This window comes from Coregonus lavaretus (genome assembly GCF_964263955.1).
Source record: "Coregonus lavaretus genome assembly, chromosome: 3".
Classification (NCBI taxonomy): Eukaryota; Metazoa; Chordata; class Actinopteri; order Salmoniformes; family Salmonidae; genus Coregonus; species Coregonus lavaretus.
Genome location: NC_139990.1, coordinates 31,820,062 through 31,840,989, shown reverse-complemented (window position 1 = coordinate 31,840,989; position 20,928 = coordinate 31,820,062). Strand labels below are relative to the sequence as shown.

The 20,928-nt window shown below is 44.1% G+C and overlaps 1 protein-coding gene across 1 annotated transcript in view; it reads right to left on the bottom strand.

Annotated features, from left to right (window-relative positions):
* LOC311110822 (sodium bicarbonate cotransporter 3-like) overlaps positions 1–18,802 on the bottom strand; it is a gene marked incomplete at its 5' end in the record, with an annotated part of 67,053 nt that extends 48,251 nt beyond the window's left edge. The window contains one exon of the mRNA XM_084153400.1: positions 18,767–18,802. Coding sequence (XP_084009526.1) covers positions 18,767–18,802 — 36 coding nt within the window. The remainder of the gene's footprint in view (positions 1–18,766) is intronic.
* Between the last annotated feature and the right edge of the window lie 2,126 nt (positions 18,803–20,928).

The following is a 20,928-nucleotide window of genomic DNA, read 5'->3' as shown; positions in this document are numbered from 1 at the left end:
ACAACAAAACGATATGTGAAGTCCTTGGTTTACAACACAAAACCAACACGGAACAAGATCCCACAAAACACTGTGGAAAACAGGCTGCCTAAGTATGGTTCCTAATCAGAGACAACAAGCAACAGCTGACACTCGTTGCCTCTGATTGAGAACCACCCCGGCCAACACAGAAACACATGAGCTAGATAAAGAACCTAGAACACAAATACATAGAAACTACACACCCTGGCTCAACATAACAGAGTCCCAGAGCCAGGGCGTGACAGCGACAGACCTCCTCAGGCTCATTCGGCAGAATGTGGGCATGCAGAAAACATGAACAAAGCTCCAAAAACACACAATAACGTCCTTTTAAAAACAGCAAAGCTCCCAGTATAGTGATGCAGATGTTGTACACATGAAATTGTGTCATTTACGCAATGTTATATTCTGTTGGATTTGAGCAATACTTTTTAGTGCACAAGCATGTCCGTGTTTTCATCAAAAGACGGTCCTTTAAGCTTGCCCAATTTTGCAGCATCAGTCCCTAGATGGACTTTGAAATAATATAATATTAACCAGCACTGTCAGCAATGCTCAGCAACTGACTTTGAACTGGGAGTTGCAGACATCAGTCCAAATATGGGCTTTAAAATAATATAATATTAAACTGAGACTCAGCGATATGTTGGTGTGAGCAGCAACGCAGATATTCAGATGAGCGCGATGCAACACTTTGATCTCACACAGGCACACAGAGTATCTGCACATGTGCATGGGTGCGCTTCACGCTGCTACAACGTGATAACTACAGGACCAAAACAGTGGAGTTAGCCTCATGCTCCAATGGTCATAGTTGTTGCTGAATTCGACCCGATATTTCAGCTTACTTCATGCATTGCTAAGTCTACCTTTAACCAGCACAGTCAGCAGTGCTCAGCATCTGGCTTTGAACTGTGGGAGTTACACCGATCATGTTGGGGCTTCAATAATGCAAGCTGCACTCTGTCTGGCCTAGCTGGCTGGCAGTCCAGTGGAGGTTCTGCCTGGCTGGCTGGCTGGCTGGCAGTGCAGTGGAACCGGGGAGGTTCTGCCTGGCTGGCTGGCTGGCAGTGAAGTGGAACAGGGGAGGTTCTGCCTGGCTGGCAGTGCAGATAAAAGCCTATTTATGCTTGATCAGGCAATGCGGTCCGGAGGCTCCGTACGGAGGGTGTGACGCAATTGCGGAGCCTACGGAGGCTTGCGGAGGCCAAATCAATATCCGTACCTCATCGCTGTGTGCCTCCCAAATGTTTTAACAATGCGGAGGGCTCTGTATAGCTCTGCATTGACATGATTGGTTTACGGTAGGTAGGGGCGGCATGTCCTGTATAAACACAAACTCACTTCCTTGACAACTTCCTTCACAACAGCTCTGCGAAGTGCAAGAAGTATGAATGCGCTCACTTCTGCAGAGGCTGCATCGCAGTAAATGCTGTACAGCCAATACATCATTTGGATTGACCATAAATCGGCTTTAAACAAGGGAGGTTCTGCCTGGCTGGCAGTGCAGTGGAACAGGGAAGATTCTGGCTGGCTGGCAGTGCAGTGGAACAGGGGAGTTTCTGCCTGGCTGGCAGTGCAGTCAGAGAGGAAAAGGTGAAGCGAGAGGTTTCACTCTCGCCAAAAATCTGTCCAAAACAAGCCCAATGCGTTTCAATGGGCTTATTTTGGACCAAAGCTTGTCGCCTGCCTTCCCGCCTTTGGGACAACGACTCAAATTATTAGTAGGGCTGTGATGATACCAGTATCACAATATTTTTTCCATGGCAAAAATTTGAACATGAAGCAGACTAAACTCTTTGGTCCTTTAAAAACCTGCTGTATGTAAGATTGTGTGCTATAGCTTGTAAAATAAATAAATGTGACTCTGGATGACAACATAATGATGTTTGTTTCCAACATTTGGGCTGTTTTCCTAAAGAAGTAAAATTTGCTTTGTGTTTTGTTTCCTTGGCACGACACTAATGAGTATCACGATACTGGTATCGTCCCGGCCCTAATTGTTAGGGTGGAGACATGAGCCTCTTGTCATTATATACAGATCTCTGATGCAGTGGAAGAGAGGAGGTTCTACCAGGTAAGTTGACTGAGACACATTCTCATTTACAGCAACGACCTGGGATATAGCTACAGGGGAAAGGAGGGGGGATGAATGAGCCAATTGGAAGCTGGGGATGATAAGGTGGCCATGATGGTATGAAGGCCAGATTGGGAATTTTCCCAGGACACCGGGGTTAACACCCCTTCTCTTACGATAAGTGCCATGGGCTCTTTAGTGACCACAGAGAGTCAGCACACCTGTTTAACATCCCATCCGAAAGAAGGCACCCTACACTTTCATCTGCCAGAAGATGAAAGTTAATAGAAAAACTGTTGTAGGACAGTTAAGTCCTAGAATAATAAAAGGGAGAAGGAATTACTACAGTAGGCCTAGGCTACTTCTGACAAACAAATCAAGAAGATGGTATGAGATGAGATGCAATCAAGATATGGCTTATCTCGCAGATTACCTGTTTTACTTCTGATTAACGAGCTGGGCCCGGTTTCCAGATAGCGATTGAATTTAGGCTTACGAGTGTTTTAACGATGCAACTTTCCTACAATGACCACGCAGAGAGAACGTTTGTTAAGTGTGTCATTGAGGCATGTGTCAACACTGATAGGATCGAAAGAAAGGCAGTGCTGCTCTCGGATCAGCGTTCTCCCTTTCAAATCTTACCTTACCAATTCAGCTCCTAGAGAGATATTACCACCTATGGCTACAAATGTTGAGGCGGCTAATTGTAATGCTTACCCTATAATAATGCACTAAATCAAGATTTGGCACATGATTGCACACGTTACACATCATTAAATACAGTATATTGAGTCAAATTGTGACCTGGCTAAATCTGGCCCTCATACCATAATGGCCACCTAATCATTCCCAGCTTCCAATTGGCTCATTCATACCAGCTCCTTTCCCCTGTAACTATTCCCTATTCAGTAGCATACAAATAGCTAAATTTAACTCAATTGAATGAACATGAAATTGATTTTTAATATAACTGAAATATATAGGTCTATGCAGGGGTTGGAATGGTAATTATATTCCAATTGTTTCGTTCTGAACTTTCGTTCCGTTCCACTATTCCAAGTTCAGATCTGTTTCGAACCCCCCAAAAAGTACCGGTTTATATAATTCCTTTCTGTTCCTTTTTAAACCTCTGAAAGAAAACATTATTACATTTAGCTCGACATTTAATTACTTCACCAATCAATGCGGATAGAGCAGCTTAGGAGTGTGCAAGCTATAGTTGTTTACATGCGAGATGGACAGACAAGAGTAGGGCGTGAGATATGATCTGGTTTTTGGCGGGTGGGGAGAAAGCAAGAGAGGGTGGGGAGGCTTGAAGCGCTGGGTATCTTGTTATGACATGTATTATCTGAATTAGGCCCACAGAATTGTACCTACGGCGGATCGGTTCTATGGAGGAACTTTGAATGTCTTTGAACTTCAGAGAGTTGGCTTAACGTTGGACTAGACGTAGCTAGCTAGCTAGCTAACAAGCTTGTGTGTGCAGAGTGGCACCAGAATTAAAAACACGTCTTACCTTTTTGTAGTTAATAAATCCAATGTGAAACATGGTAACTATAGTATCCTTAACTAGCATTGAAAAAGTTAATCCATTCTTCTGTAATTAAAAACTCTCCCTAATTTCTGAATCACGCTTGTAACGTTAGTAGGCTACAGTAGCCTATGCTTCGGAGGGGGAGGGGCAGGTAGCCTACACACGCACACACACACACTGGCAAAGATTTTCAGTTGGCAGGCAAACACTGGAAAAAGTTTCTGAGTGATAGAGTTAAGGCTTTGCATAGGCGCTTTGTTGCATTTTTTGTGGGACTGAAAAAAATGCCCGGAACGTAAAATAAAGTTATTAACCGGTTCCCATGCTTTAAGAAAATACAGGTTCTGTTACGGAACAGTATAGATCACTTTTGTTCCCGGTTCTGATTCTGTTCCTCAAAAATGTTTGTGGGCCCTGAACTATAATGCAGCGGAACATCTTTACGTTTTACTAAGGTTGCTTTGGAAAATACATTTATCACCAAGATGTCTGTGACATGCTAGGGTTACACTGAAACGCCATAAATAAAGCAATACTATGAGCCCAATTAAATTAAATAGCCTAATAGTCATGATTGTGGCAACACATCAGAGCACTAGACTAGAGGACCGTTTACACCCTTTCAACATGTATTAATTATTCACGCCTTGTTGCAACAGTCTAACACAAATGTTCACACTTCATAGTGACAACCTTTTGATCCCAAAGTCCAATTAAAAACAGTGTTTTTTTTAATCAGTGCTAGACGCTCAGCCCTGAAAAGCAGGGCAGAACCACAACACATAATAGGCCTTGTCTAATACAGTGGGGGAAAAAATTATTTAGTCAGCCACCAATTGTGCAAGTTCTCCCACTTAAAAAGATGAGAGAGGCCTGTAATTTTCATCATAGGTACATGTCAACAATGACAGACAAAATGAGAATTTTTTTTCCAGAAAATCACATTGTAGGATTTTTAATGAATTTATTTGCAAATTATGGTGGAAAATAAGTATTTGGTCAACAACAAAAGTTTCTCAATACTTTGTTATATACCCTTTGTTGGCAATGACACAGGTCAAACGTTTTCTGTAAGTGTTCACAAGGTTTTCACACACTGTTGCTGGTATTTTGGCCCATTCCTCCATGCAGATCTCCTCTAGAGCAGTGATGTTTTGGGGCTGTCGCTGGGCAACACGGACTTTCAACTCCCTCCAAAGATTTTCTATGGGGTTGAGATCTGGAGACTGGCTAGGCCACTCCAGGACCTTGAAATGCTTCTTACGAAGCCACTCCTTCGTTGCCCGGGCGGTGTGTTTGGGATCATTGTCATGCTGAAAGACCCAGCCACATTTCATCTTCAATGCCCTTGCTGATGGAAGGAGGTTTTCACTCAAAATCTCACGATACATGGCCCCATTCATTCTTTCCTTTACACGGATCAGTCGTCCTGGTCCCTTTGCAGAAAAACAGCCCCAAAGCATGATGTTTCCACCCCCATGCTTAACAGTAGGTATGGTGTTCTTTGGATGCAACTCAGCATTCTTTGTCCTCCAAACACGACGAGTTGAGTTTTTACCAAAATGTTCTATTTTGGTTTCATCTGACCATATGACATTCTCCAAATCCTCTTCTGGATCATCCAAATGCACTCTAGCAAACTTCAGACGGGCCTGGACATGTACTGGCTTAAGCAGGGGGACACGTCTTGCACTGCAGGATTTGAGTCCCTGGCGGCGTAGTGTGTTACTGATGGTAGGCTTTGTTACTTTGGTCCCAGCTCTCTGCAGGTCATTCACTAGGTCCCCCCGTGTGGTTCTGGGATTTTTGCTCACCGTTCTTGAGATCATTTTGACCCCACGTGGTGAGATCTTGCGTGGAGCCCCAGATCGAGGGAGATTATCAGTGGTCTTGTATGTCTTCCATTTCCTAATAATTGCTCCCACAGTTGATTTCTTCAAACCAAGCTGCTTACCTATTGCAGATTCAGTCTTCCCAGCCTGGTGCAGGTCTACAATTTTGTTTCTGGTGTCCTTTGACAGCTCTTTGGTCTTGGCCATAGTGGAGTTTGGAGTGTGACTGTTTGAAGTTGTGGACAGGTGTCTTTTATACTGATAACAAGTTCAAACAGGTGCCATTAATACAGGTAACGAGTGGAGGACAGAGGAGCCTCTTAAAGAAGAAGTTACAGGTCTGTGAGAGCCAGAAATCTTGCTTGTTTGTAGGTGACCAAATACTTATTTTCCACCATAATTTGCAAATAAATTCATTAAAAATCCTACAATGTGATTTTTTGGATTTTTTTTTCTCAATTTGTCTGTCATAGTTGACGTGTACCTATGATGAAAATTACAGGCCTCTCTCATCTTTTTAAGTGGGAGAACTTGCACAATTGGTGGCTGACTAAATACTTTCCCCAACTGTAATTACACTCGATGTGACCAGAATCCAACCAAACTTAATAAGAGCTCATCACTCTGCTTCCTCCAATACAAAGCCTCTTAGCCCTTATTAGTGATGTTTCACACCATTCTCCACTGTTTCCTATGGCCCCCCGATGAGGACAGACAGGTCTCTCAACTCTCCAGCACCCAGCCAGCCCCCACCACAGTGTCTATTTCAGCCCCACATGAGGTATTGTGACTGGGAGAGGAGGCTATTTTTGACCTACCTGTACCTCCATATAGGGCTGGGCGATATGGCCAAAATATCATATCACAGTCTTTTTCTAATTTCTGACAGTATGACGGTATTTTATGTTTTGGAATAATAAAAATTATATATTTGCTTTATGAGTAGGGCAAGACCCTAAGGTGGCAACACATACATTGTAAGTGATTTGGGTCTTTCTCCATTTTGATTGTTTTATACTGTTCAATTAAACTTCAACTAAAAACCTTTTTCTGCATTTTCATCCATTTCTGCACTTCCTGCACTCATTTGAGATGATTTCCACACTGCCACCCTATTGCACGATATTGGCAATAAATCTAGGCCTTCTTTTATGTGCAATTGCGATTTGACTTGCGATTTAGATCAAAACACTTGGGTGAACTGTTGGAATAATGGAAATGGAATGATTATATTATAATTATTATAATGCCAGGGAGGAGTTATTGTTACAGGGTAGGAACCAAAGTGTTGGTCAGTGTTTTCTAGGGGACCTAGGGAACTACTTAGCTGACTCAGTACACTAAGCCAGCTAAGTAGCGATTAGCATTAGTGGCTAACACGATTTAGTGACAACTTGCTAAGAAAAGACTAACTAGCTGTTTGCAGATGTAAGAAACAAACTAAGTGTAATTGTAGAACGCTTGTGGATTTATATTAAGACGCAAAGTGGAAACAGCATCGTTGTCATCAACATTGTTGCATGTGCTGCATTGACCATGCATACTGAACGCAAGTAACGAGCAACAACAAATGCACTCCTTGAGTGACAGGGGGCGGGGCTAGGTCTTGTGTGGTAAGCAGCATGGAGAGAGAGAGAGAGAGAGCGGAGAGAGATGACTCAAGTAGCGGAGTAAATTATAAAAATGGACGTTACACTATCGCCATAACCGATGCAAAAATACCACAGGATGAACCAGCGCTCTGTTGGCATACATGCTGACCACACCGCTCGCGTCGCAAAATAAATGTACACATACGCTACTCAATCATTACACCACACTGCTCGCGCGCATCAACGAGCGTCTGTGTAGCCAGGCGCTAAAATAGAACTTGGTTCTATTTGTGAAGCTTGACGCGCTGCAAGTCCCGCCTCTCCCATCTCCTCATTGGTGTTTAGGAGCATATACCCACATGGGTGATTGAAAGATGAACTGAGGTCCACACTCCAGTCGGTGGTGGTAATACACCTTAAAGTTGGTTGCCAACCTCCATATAAAGTCCAAAGAAGAAAAAGAAGCCTGAAGGAGGAGAGATTACTAGAAACAAACTCAATTTACCCTTTTATCTGTGGACCTTGTGCATTTCAGGTAAAATAACAACCAAATGTTTATATCCCAGGACAAATTAGCTAGCAACAGCTAGTTTATCTTTTCTTAGCAACTGGTGGCTAAAGTAGGCGTGTTAGCCACTTATGCTAATCGCTAGTTAGCTGGCTAGCTAGCTAGCTAATAATTTTACTGAGTCAGAGCAAACGTAGCTAGCTAATACAGCCTGATACCAGTGCTAATGTAGGCCTAAATCAGCATGTTGTTTGTGCAACAATATCTTCTAAATCAGAGAGGAATAGGCAAAGCATTAATATGTTAGCTACATGAAGTAAGAGAAAACATTTAATATAGCCAAAGAATATAGGGTCCCACTCCCCTGGGAAACACTGACCAAAACTTTGGTTCCTACCATGTAACAATAACGCCTCCAAAGAGATCCTATTAGTATTCTAATTCTTAATTCTATGAACGCCTCCCCGGCTTTTTCATTCATTGTCATGTCAAACTGTATTCAAAGTTCCCACTATTACATTCTAACTATAGAATTGGAATAATCCTTCTATTTCCATGATTCCAACAGTTCACCCAAGAGTTATTATCTAAATTGCAAGTCAAATCGCATTTGCAATATTTGGTAAAAAAATAAGGCCTCCATTTTTTTGCCCATATCATGCAGCCCTACGTGGCAGTGTGGAAATTATCTCAAATGAGATACACCTTTGGTTGAAGTTTGATTGAACAGCATAAAACAATCAGAATGGAGAAAGCCCATTGAAATCACTTATAATTTACGTGTTGCCACCCTAGGGTCATGCACAACTCAAAGAAAATGTATAACTTTTATAATTCAAAAATATCAAATATCATCAAAAATGTGAAAAATATAGTGATATGACATTTTGGCCATATTGCCCAGCCCTAAGGCCTATATGGTACTTGGTTGGTAAGTGATTAAAAGGATAGTGCATTTGAGGGCTTTAAATGCAACAGCTCCTCCATTGGAGGAGGCATTGAAATATCCCACTAATCACTGAGAAGCACTGCTGCTAGTCAGCAGAGAGAGCTGATTCAATAGGTGAGGATGTTAAACATACAGTGGGAGGATAGGAACATGATATGCACAGAGCACATCTCTCTGGCATTGGGGTCTCATTTGCTCCGACCCCTCTCTCCACTGAACCATACAAGCCCCTCTTGAACTGAGCCTCCAATCTCATGAGCTACTACATATACAGAGATACATACACATACACACACACACACACACACACACACACACACACACACACACACGTGAAGGGGGCATGACAAAGCCTATTCCCCCTCAGGAGACTGAAAAGATTTGGCATGGGTCCTCAGATCCTCAAAAACTTCTACAGCTGCACCATCGAGAGCATCCTGACTGGTTGCATCACCGCCTGGTATGGCAACTGCTTGGCCTCCGACCGCAAGGCACTACAGAGGGTAGTGCGTACAGCCCAGTACATCACTGGGGCCAAGCTTCCTGCCATCCAGGACCTCTATACCAGGCGGTGTCAGAGGAAGGCACTCAAAATTGTCAAAGACTCCAACCACCCTAGTCATAGACTGTTCTCTCTGCTACCGCACGGCAAGCGGTACCGGAGTGCCAAGTCTAGGTCCTAAAGACTTCTCAACAGCTTCTACCCACAAGCCATAAGACTCCTGAACAGCTAATCATGGCTACCCAGACTATTTGCACTGCCCCCCACCCCCACCCCCCACCCCATCTTTTTACGCTGCTGCTACTCTGTTAATTATTTATGCATAGTCACTAACTCTACCCACATGTACATATTACTTCAACTACCTCAACTAGCCGGTGCCCCCGCACATTGACTCTGCACCGGTACCCCCCTGTATATATAGCCTCCCTACTGTTATTTTATTTTACTTCTGCTCTTTTTTTTCTCAACACTTTTTTGTTGTTTTATTTAACTTTTTTTATTAAAAATAAATGCACTGTTGGTTAAGGGCTGTAAGTAAGCATTTCACTGTAATGTCTGCACCTGTTGTATTCTGCGCATGTGGCCAATAAAATTAGATTAGATTTGACACACACTTGTCTGAAAGACAAACGAGATTGTCAAAATAGTCAGCTCTGATAATCAGTGTGCGGGTGTGTCTGTGGACTGCCAACACAAAGCTGTGAACGTGAAACTGCTTTTTAAATCTAAAGTAGGCCTAGCTCAAAATGAATAATGCCTAACATCAAACTGTCTGACAAGAGTAAACTAAATTTAAAATGGAACAAATGTTATTTTTCATATCTGTCACAGCATAGGTGACATGCGTCTTGATAAACACTTGTTTACCACACACAGCTAGCCTACATGTAAACAGACAGTACACACATACATAATCCATTAGTATGGCCTTTGGGTTTCCATATCGCCCCTCACACGAGAGCATTCATAATCGATTTCAAGAGTTTGTCACGCCGGCCGGGGAAATGTTTACACCTGAGAAATGCTGATTATTCCCAGGTTCATTACCACTTCAAAGCCTCTTAAAATAGGCCTAGTGCCTACGGAAATCTGGAAGCATGATGTTTGTGAGCATGTGAAGCTGTTTATTGTATGTGTGTCAGGCAGCGTGTGTTTGGTATGCATTTCATGTGTTGAGTCCATGGGGTGGATAAATCATGCACACGTGTTTAGAACCAGAGCTGGTTTGTTCCGCTCATAACAATTTCAACATACAATATGCAACCTGCTGCTGCGGCTACAGCGGTCCAAAATAACCCCCCCCAGGAGCCAGCTGGTCATGCCCACTTACCCACAGAACACAGCTACACCAGCCCAGTGACTTCATGGGGGAGGGGGGGCGGGGGTGACAGCAAGGTCCTGACTGTCCCTAACAGAGAGGGAGAGGAGGGGGGCTCTAAATGGGGGGGCTCACGACCCAGGGGCCATAACGTCACCTGAAGTGCGAGAGCAGCAGAATGGGGGGCATGCATGGAGTCTCATTTGGGATAAACCATTCCCAACCCTGCTCATTCCAGGCCAAGGGGTGCCAAGGGGTGGGGGCAAAGCTGGCAATAACAAAGAGGCAAGGTAATCTCATCCTCTACCCCATAGCTAGCCCATGTGACCTAAGTGCACCCACCTTCCAAGAGCACGCCATAGTTTACATAATATCACGCAAAATCACTCAGACATCAGTCATCACACTAGAGCAGCTACATGCTACGTTCACCAGCCAGACATAAAAAGGTGATAGACCTATCTATTGAACCCAAAATACTGGATCCCCGTAGAGAACTAGAGACTAATATGATTTTTGGGGGACTAGGGTCCTGCAGTCTAAAAACAGCATCACTTAACATGGCGCTGCTTGTTTCTGTGTGCACTCATCCCAGAGAAGACTAGAGTAAAAAAAAAAAAGAGAGCGAGAGTTGCACCCCTTCTCAAAAAACCAACACTCGACCCCACTGATGTCAACAACTACAGACCAGTATCCCTTCTTTCTTTTCTTTACAAAACTATTGAGCGTGCCGTCTTTAGCCAACTCTCTTGCTATCTCTCTCAGAATGACCTTCTTGATCCAAACCAGTCAGGTTTCAGGACTGGTCATTCAACTGAGACTGCTCTTCTCTGTGTCACGGAGGCTCTCCGCACTGCTAAAGCTAACTCTCTCTCCTCTGCTCTTGTCCTTCTAGACCTGTCTGCTGCCTTTGATACTGTGAACCATCAGATCCTCCTCTCCACCCTCTCCGAGCTGGGCATCTCCGGCGCGGCTCACTCCTGGATTGCGTCCTACCTGACCGGTCGCTCCTACCAAGTGGCGTGGCGAGAAGCTGTCTCCGCACCATGTGCTCTCACCACTGGTGTCCCCCAGGGCTCAGTTCTAGGCCCTCTCCTTTTCTCCCTATACACCAAGTCACTTGGCTCTGTCATATCCTCACATGGCCTCTCCTATCATTGCTACGCTGACGATACACAACTAATCTTCTCCTTTCCCCCTTCTGATAACCAGGTGGCGAATCGCATCTCTGCATGTCTGGCAGACATATCAGTATGGATGACGGATCACCACCTCAAGCTGAACCCTGGCAAGACGGAGCTGCTCTTCCTCCCGGGGAAGGACTGCCCGTTCCATGATCTCGCCATCACGGTTGACAACTCCGTTGTGTCCTCCTCCCAGAGTGCGAAGAGCCTTGGCGTGACCCTGGACAACACCCTGTCGTTCTCCGCTAACATCAAGGCGGTGACCCGATCCTGCAGGTTCATGCTCTACAACATTCGGAGAGTACGACCCTGCCTTACACAGGAAGCGGCACAGGTCCTAATCCAGGCACTTGTCATCTCCCGTCTGGATTACTGCAACTCGCTGTTGGCTGGGCTCCCTGCCTGTGCCATTAAACCCCTACAACTCATCCAGAATGCCGCAGCCCGTCTGGTGTTCAACCTTCACAAGTTCTCTCACGTCACCCCCCTCCTCCGCACACTCCACTGGCTTCCAGTTGAAGCTCGCATCCGTTACAAGACCATGGTGCTTGCCTATGGAGCAGTGAGGGGAACGGCACCTCCATACCTTCAGGCTCTGATCAGTCCCTACACCCAAACGAGGGCATTGCGTTCATCCACCTCTGGCCTGCTGGCTCCCCTTCCTCTGCGGAAGCATAGTTCCCGCTCAGCCCAGTCAAAACTGTTCGCTGCTCTGGCACCCCAATGGTGGAACAAGCTCCCTCACGACGCCAGGACAGCGGAGTCACTCACCACCTTCCGGAGACATTTGAAACCCCACCTCTTTAAGGAATACCTGGGATAGGATAAAGTAATCCTTCTACCCCCCCCCCCCCAAAAAAAATAATAAAATAAAATAAAATAAAATTGGAAAGTGGTTATCCCACTGGCTATAGGGTGAATGCACCAATTTGTAAGTCGCTCTGGATAAGAGCGTCTGCTAAATGACGTAAATGTGCCCTTGAGCAAGGCACTTAACCCTAATTGCTCCTGTAAGTCGCTCTGGATAAGAGCGTCTGCTAAATGACTAAAATGTAAATGTAAATGTAAATCATTCATATACTCTATGATGTGTCTGTTCTCAAGGCAATGACACACAAGAAGCATGGGATCTAAAGCTGTCACTGTCAACAGCAGCGCGTGTTACAATATATCAGTGTAACTGACGGTTACGGATGAAGACCACCATGAAAATTAAATAACCATCATAACCGTATTAAAAAAAATAAAAAAAATAACGAACAGCTGACTGAAGACGGGATGGGGGCCATTCGTGCAGTTGAGTCGGTTTCTGCGGTAACATGCTCTTAACAACGTGATGATGCTTTGTTGCTCCTTGCTGAAACAAGAAACTAGCAAAGGACACTTCGGTTACCTAGGCAATGCCCCCCACAATGCAGCAGCATCACACAACTAAATAGAATGAATAGAACGGGCTTGGAACCTCTAACCCTGGCAATTTGACTGGTAAACCAATGGGTACACTTGCATTGGCTGCCTGGTATTGTGATGCAATACTTGGTAACACTTTACAGTGACTTCTGAAAGTATTCAGACCCCTTTACTTTTTCCACATTTTGTTACGTTACAGCCTTATTCTAAAATCGATTAAATAAAACATTTTCCTCAGCAATCTACACACAATACCCCATAATGACAAAGCGAAAACAGGTTTTTCTAAATGTTTTCAAATTCATTCAAAATAAAAAACTGATACCTTATTTACATAAGTATTCAGACCCTTTGCTATGAGACTCGAAATTGAGCTCAGGTGCATCCTGTTTCCATTGATTGAGGTGTTTCTACAACTTGATTGGAGTCCACCTGTGGTAAATTCAATTGATTGGACATGATTTGGAAAGGCACACACCTGTCTATATAAGATCCCACGGTTGACAGTGCATGTCAGAGCAAAAACCAAGCCGAAGGTCGAAGGAATTGTCCTTAGAGCTCGGAGACAGAATTGTGTCGAGGCACAGATCTGGGGAAGGGTACCAAAACAGTTCTGCAGCATTGAAGATCCCCAAGAACACAGTGGCCTCCATCATTCTTAAATGGAAGAAGTTTGGAACCACCAAGACTCTTCCTAGAGCTGGCCGCCCAGCCAAACTGAGCCATCGTGGGAGAAGGGCCTTGGTCAGGGAGGTGACCAAGAACCTGATGGTCACTCTGACAGAGCTCTAGAGTTCCTCTGTGGAGATGGTAGAACCTTCCAGAAGGACAGCCATCTCTGCAGCACTCCACCAATCAGGCCTTAATGGTAGAGTGGCCAGACGGAAGCCACTCCTCACTAAAAGGCACATGACAGCCCGCTTGGAGTTTGCCAAAAGGCACCTAAAGGACTCTCAGACCATGAGAAACAAGATTCTCTGGTCTAATGAAACCAAGAACTCTTTGGCCTGAATGCCAAGCGTCATGTCTGGAGGAAACCAGGCACCATCCATATGGTGAAGGATGGTGGTGGAAGCATCATGCTGTGGGGATGTTCTTCAGCGGCAGGGACTGGGAGACTAGTCAGGATCGAGGGAAAGATGAACGGAGCAAAGTACAGAGAGATCCTTGATGAAAACCTTCTCCAGAGCGCTCAGGACCTCAGACTGGGGCGAAGGTTCACCTTCCAACAGGACAACGACCCTAAGCACACAGCCAAGACAATGCAGGAGTGGCTTCGGGACAAGTCTCTGAATGTCCTTGAGTGGCCCAGCCAGAGCCCGGACTTGAACCGGATCGAACATCTCTGGAGAGACCTGAAAATAGCTGTGCAGCAATGCTCCCCATCCAACCTGACAGAGCTTGAGAGGATCTGCAGAGAAGAATGTGCCAAGCTTGTAGCGTCATACCCAAGAAGACTCGAGGCTGTAATCGCTGCCAAAGGTGCTTTAACAAAGTACTGAGTAAAGGGTCTGAATACTTATGTAAATGTGTTATTTAAGTTTTTTATTCTTAATACTTTTGCAAAAAATCTAAAAACCTGCTTTTTTTTAACCTGTTTTCATTTTGTTATTATGGGGTATTGGGTGTAGATTGATGAGTGGGAAAAACAATTTAATCAATTTTAGAATAAGACTGTAACGTAACAAACTGTGGAAAAAGTCAAGGGGTCTGAATACTTTCCGAATGCACTGTATAACATAAAAATACTGTTGACACGTAGCCTATGGTGTAATGCAGTGTTTCCCAACCAGGGGTACTAGGCCTATCCACAGGGGGTACTTGAGAATACTCATGAGACCATAGGCTTACTGGTCAAATGCTCATGAGGGGGTACTTCAGGGGTACTCCGGGCAGAGCAAAATGTTCTGGTTGGTACATTAACCAAAAAAGGTTGGTACATTAACCAAAAAAGATTGGGAACCACTGGTGTAATGGAATGTTTTGCCTTGTGTGGTGGATTTCGACACTATTATGTAGGTGTCATAACCAGCCATAAAATAACGCAATATACACAAAAGTATATGGATACCCCTTCAAATGACTGGATTCGGCTATTTCAGCCACACCCGTTGCTGACAGGTGTATGAAATAGAGCACACAGCCATGCAATCGCCATTGACAAACATTGGCAGTAGAATGGCCTTACTGGAGAGCTCAGTGACTTTCAACCGTGGCACCGTCATAGGATGCCACCTTTCCAACAAGTCAGCTTATCAAATTTCTGCCCTACTAGAGCTGCCCCGGTCAACTGTAAGTGCTGTTATTGTGAAGTGGAAATGTCTAGGAGCAACACCGGCTCAGCCGCGAAGTGTGTAAAAATCGTCTGTCCTCGGTTGCAACACTCACTACCGAGTTCCAAACTATCTCTGGAAGCAACGTCAGCACAATAACTGTTCGTCGGGAACTTCATGAAATGGGTTTCCATGGCTGAAAAGCCTCACACAAGCCAAAGATTACCATGCACAATGCCAAGCGTCGGCTGAAGTGGTGTAAAGCTTGCTGCAGTTGGACTATGGAGCAGTGAAAACGCGTTCTCTGGAGTGATGAATCTGGCAGTCCAACGGACGAATCTGGTTTTGGCGGATGTCAGGAGAACTCTACTGGCCCCAATGCATAGTGCCAACTGTAAAGTTTGGTGGAGCAGGACTAATGGTCTGGGGCTGTTTTTCATGGTTCGGGCTAGGCCTGGGCGGTACGGACCGGTTTGCGTTTTTACTTTACTTTCTATAACGGTATTTGAATGTTTGGTTTGTTAAATGTGATACGCCGTGTGTAACGTCAATTTTTATAGTTTACTTCGATACTGGAGTCATCTCTCCACTCTCTCTCTTTCCATGCCGCTTACCCCACGACCTAGTCCCGCCCCCTGTCACTCAAGGAGCGCATTTGTTGTTGCTCGACCATGAGACACTTGCGATCAGTCTGCATGGTCAATGCAGCACATGCAACAATGTTGATGACAATGATGCTGTTTCCACTTTGCTTCTTAATATAAATCCACTAGCGTTCTATAATTACACTAATAGTTTGTGTTTCTTACATCTGCAAACAGCTAGTTTGTCTTTTCTTAGCAAGTTGGGCCTAAATCTTGTTTGCCGCTAATACTAATTGTTAGCTACCTAATAAATGTTCTGGGTCAGAGCAAACATAACTAGCTATACAGCCTGATAATACCAGTGATAGTGTAGACCTACACCTACATTGAGGAATACTCAAAGCAAGAATATGTTAGCTGTTTTAAGTAGCTAAGAGAAAACATTCAATGTAGCCAAAGATTATTAGGAAACACTTGTCAACACTTTGGTTCCTACCCTGTCACAATAACTCCTCCCTGGCATTTTCATTTGTTGTCATATCAAACACTGTATTCACAGTGCCCACTATTATATTCTAACTATAGAATTTGAATAATAATTATATTGCCATGATTCCAACAGTTCACCCAAGTGTTTTGCTCTAAATCACAAGTAAAATCGCAATTGCAACATTTAGTAAAAAATATGGCCTAGATTGATTGACCATATCATGCAGCCCTATGTGGCAATGTGGAAATGATCTCAAATGAGTGCAGGAAATGCAGAAATGGATGAAAATGCTGAAAATTATTTTTGGTTGAATTGAACAGTATAAAACAATCAGAATGGAGAAAGACCCATTTAAGATTACTTAGAATGTATGTACTTAGAATGACGTTTTATTTAATTATACCGTGATATTATATTTTGGCCATATCACCCAGCCCTAGTTCGGGCTAGGCCTCTTAGTTCCAGTGAAGGGAAATCTTAACGCTACAGCATACAATTACATTCTAGACGATTCTGTGCTTCCAACTTTGTGTCAACAGTTTGGGGAAGGCTCTTTCCTATTTCAGCATGATAATGCCCCCTTGCACAAAGTGAGGTCCATACAGAAATGGTTTGTCGAGATCGGTGTGGAAGAACTTGACTGGCCTGCACAGAGCCCTGACCTCAACTCCATCGAACACCTTTGGGATGAATTGGAACGCCGACTGCGAGCCAGGCCTAATCGCCCAACATCAGTGCCCGACTTCACTAATGCTCTTGTGGCTGAATGTAAGCAAGTCCCCGCAGCAATGTTCCAACATCTAGTGGAAAGCCTTCCCAGAAGAGTGGAGGCTGTTATAGCTGCAATATCATGCCCATGATATTGGAATGAGGTGTTCGACGAGCAGGTGTCCACATACTTTTGGTCATGTAGTGTATGTCACAACCTGTCATAACACATATATTTAGACCTGTTATGTCAGCTGTTATGATATATGACATGGTTATGACCGTGTCATAACATGTTATGACGCTGGGGTGTCAGGTAAAGTGTTGCCCAATACTTTCCATGGTAATGTAGAATGTTCATTCAAATGATATTAACTGATGTGGCTCATGCAATGGAACATATTTTTTGTAATGTCAGTTGAGTTTAATCAACAAATCACAGCACATATTGATGTGTACACTTCCTGCTTTTACTTCCTGTTTTGCTCCTATGGGTACACTCGCAATGGCCGCCAGTCCACCCATTATGCCATTATTGACTTGAATGGGGACGACCGTTCTATTCATTCTATTTCTGTGGCAGCACATGCAGTCAGGAGCTAAAGAGAGGAGAAAATCTGCGTCCCCCCAAAATATATTAAGGAGACCACGGTCATTTGGTTGGCCAATTACCGTAATCCAAAAATCCATGACTGTGTGTGCGTGCATAGTAGTCTATAGGCTATGTGTACATTTGAGTTTGTGTGGCGTAATTTCATCCATATGGTTTTGATTTTGCTTATCATGTCAGACCAATGAACAGTATTTGTGTGTGTGTGTGTTTGTGAAGGGTCAGTTACTGTATAGCCTATCTGTTAACATGGGGACTTCGATTTTAAATCAAATCCACTGCGCATTGGACCCTGGTGCTTGTCACTGTGAATGTGAAATGAATCAGTGTGTGATTCTGGTTTATAGTAGGAGTGATTTCAGAGCCAGCCAGGTTCCCTCTATCCCAGGCTGTTGTTACTGGGCCTTGTTCCAGGCAGGGGGGTGACGTCAGTGAGGAGTTGCATAGCTCTAGAGACACGCCAGTCCCCTGAGTTGTATCTCCACTGTCACACACAGGCCAAACGCAATACCAGAGCCAGCAGCAAATTGCATGCCCCCCACCCCCAGAAAATAGGCTAAAGCATAGGCTACACAGAAATGAAAACCATTTCCACTCCTCTCTAAAACACATTTTCCTCTCCTTGAATGTACAACCTAGTATCCACAGGTGTCTACATATTCCCCCTTCCCTGTCATTCTCTCCTTATCTAGGCTATTTCAATAGCCTATCATTTGATCTTTCCCTCAATGTGACTGACATCAACTTCCATTCAATAGATACACAAACATCTTATCCATAAATTGATACATATTTATCAAAGGAGCATGCTCCGATTAGTTTTGATTCAATTCTCTCTAGTCTGCATTTTCCTCTTCTACACCTCTCTCTCTCCTGGTCTTCCTCTTTAAAGCAGCCATATCTGTTCCTGTCTCCTTTTCTCCATTCCGGCTCCTTAGTACTAGTGAAGAGCGGGAAGGATCACTTCCTTTCTAAGAGGAAGGCAGGGACTCTCCCCTTCCCACATTATCGCCCTCTATCTTCCCCTCTGATACATCCAATAGAACACCCTCTATTCTATTCTGCAACCACGACCACTATTCTACGGTACAGCAAGACAATGTCAGAGATGGAGATGACACACACACACAAAACCAAACACACTCATGTTATAAGAGCAGAGTAGACCTACCGTCAGCACATGCTCCCCTTCACGGTTCCCCGCCATCTGGGTGAGGCAGCTGTGGCGTTAGCCGGTTTCTTCTCTCTGTTATCTCCCCTGTGTGTGTGTGTGTGTGTGTGTTTCTGTGAGCGTTAGTGTGGGCTTGTGTGTGTCTGAGCTCTGACCGAGACACTGGAATACTGGGCTACTGTTGCCTGCTCGTCTGTGTTTATACCGAGTGAGAGAGCAGAGCACTGCCTGCCTTAAAACAGACTTGCTCCTCTCCGACAGCCCGCTCCTCTCTCAGCAGCCAATCCCCCGCCACCATGAATATTTAATTTGCCCAGCCAAGAGCGCACGCAGGCGTGCACACACAGAGAGGACACACACAGAGGACACACACAAATACACCCCCCCCCCACACACACACACACACCCACAATGGCATTCAGGGCACACACCCACACACAAACATTTCTCACAGACATTACCCAGAGGGCGTGGAGAATTGAAAAGGCCAGACAGAGATGTATTCATTAAGTTTCTCCGCCTCCTTTGATTCTGCTACATTTGTGATCTTTATCACAGTCTCAAGGTCAGGTACACATCTTTCAGCACCTTCTAATTCCATGGAGACTCATGACTCATGCGCTCAGAATACCCCGTCCACAAACATAAAGGTCATAAAACATAGGACATATTACTTTTCTTTTTATTTAACCTTTATTTAACTAGGCAAGTCAGTTAAGAACAAATTCTTATTTACAATGACGGCCTACCAAAAAGCAAAAGGCCTCCTGCGGGGACGGGGGCTGGGATAAAAAAATTAATATATATATATATATATATATATATATATATATGATCAAACACACATCACAACAAGAGAGACAACACAACACTACATAAAGACCTAAGACAACAACATAGCATGGCAGCAACACACGACAACACAGCAAGGTAGCAACCAAACATGAAAACAACATGGTAGCAACACAACATGGCAGCAGCACAACATGGTAGCAGCACAAGACATGGTACAAACATTATTGGGCACAGACAACAGCACAAAGGGCAAGAAGGTAGAGACAACAACTGTCAGTAAGTGTCCATGATTGAGTCTTTGAATGAAGAGATGGAGATAAAACTGTCCAGTTTGAGTGTTTTTTGCAGCTCGTTCCAGTCGCTAGCTGCAGCGAACTGGAAAGAGGAGCGACCCAGGGATGTGTGTGCTTTGGGGACCTTTAACAGAATGTGACTGGCAGAACGGGTCTTGTATGTGGAGGAGGAGGGCTGCAGTAGGTATCTCAGATACGGGGGAGTGAGGCCTAAGATATGGGGTGGTCAGTGTAACAGATTAATATAAAGGCGAAAGAAACGCACACCTATTTAGGTGAAGTGCTGGCTAACGGAGTAGAACACTTAAAAAGAAAAGGAGAGCCGCACAATCTAGGAGCTCAGATGCAATCATTTAATAACCTAATAACCAACGTTTCGACAGACAAGCTGTCTTCATCGGGTCACTAGTTTACATAGTGTCAAAGGACACACACAGGTGTCTGTAATCATGGCCGGGTGTGGCCTGATATCATTGGTTAATTCACAGATAAACAGAACATACAAAAAACATGAATATATAGCATACGATCATAGATACAACTTGGCTACATAGGCCCACAAACATTTACAATGAATAGGAAAATCACAATAATCACAAGAATGGCTTCAAATCAAAGTCAACGTTGAGACCGAAGGGAGCAAGGGTCTTTAAATTAAAGATCCAGGCAGCCTCTCGTTTTAATAATAAGTTGTCGAGGTCACCCCCTCTCCTAGGGAGGGTGACATGTTCGATGCCGATATTATAAAGTAGGGACGAAATCGAGTGGTTCGTTTCAAAAAAGTGGGCCGCGACTGGGTATGCAGAGTTTTTGACCCTAATGGTGCTACGACGCTCCGAGATTCATACTTTTAATTCGCACTTTGTTTTACCCACATAATGTTTACCACAAGGACAAGTTAGAGTGGGGAAAAAGGGAGAGAGGCCTGTAATTTTCATCATAGGTACACGTCAACTATGACAGACAAAATGAGAAAAAAAAATCCAGAAAATCACATTGTAGGATTTTTAATGAATTTATTTGCAAATTATGGTGGAAAATAAGTATTTGGTCAATAACAAAAGTTTCTCAATA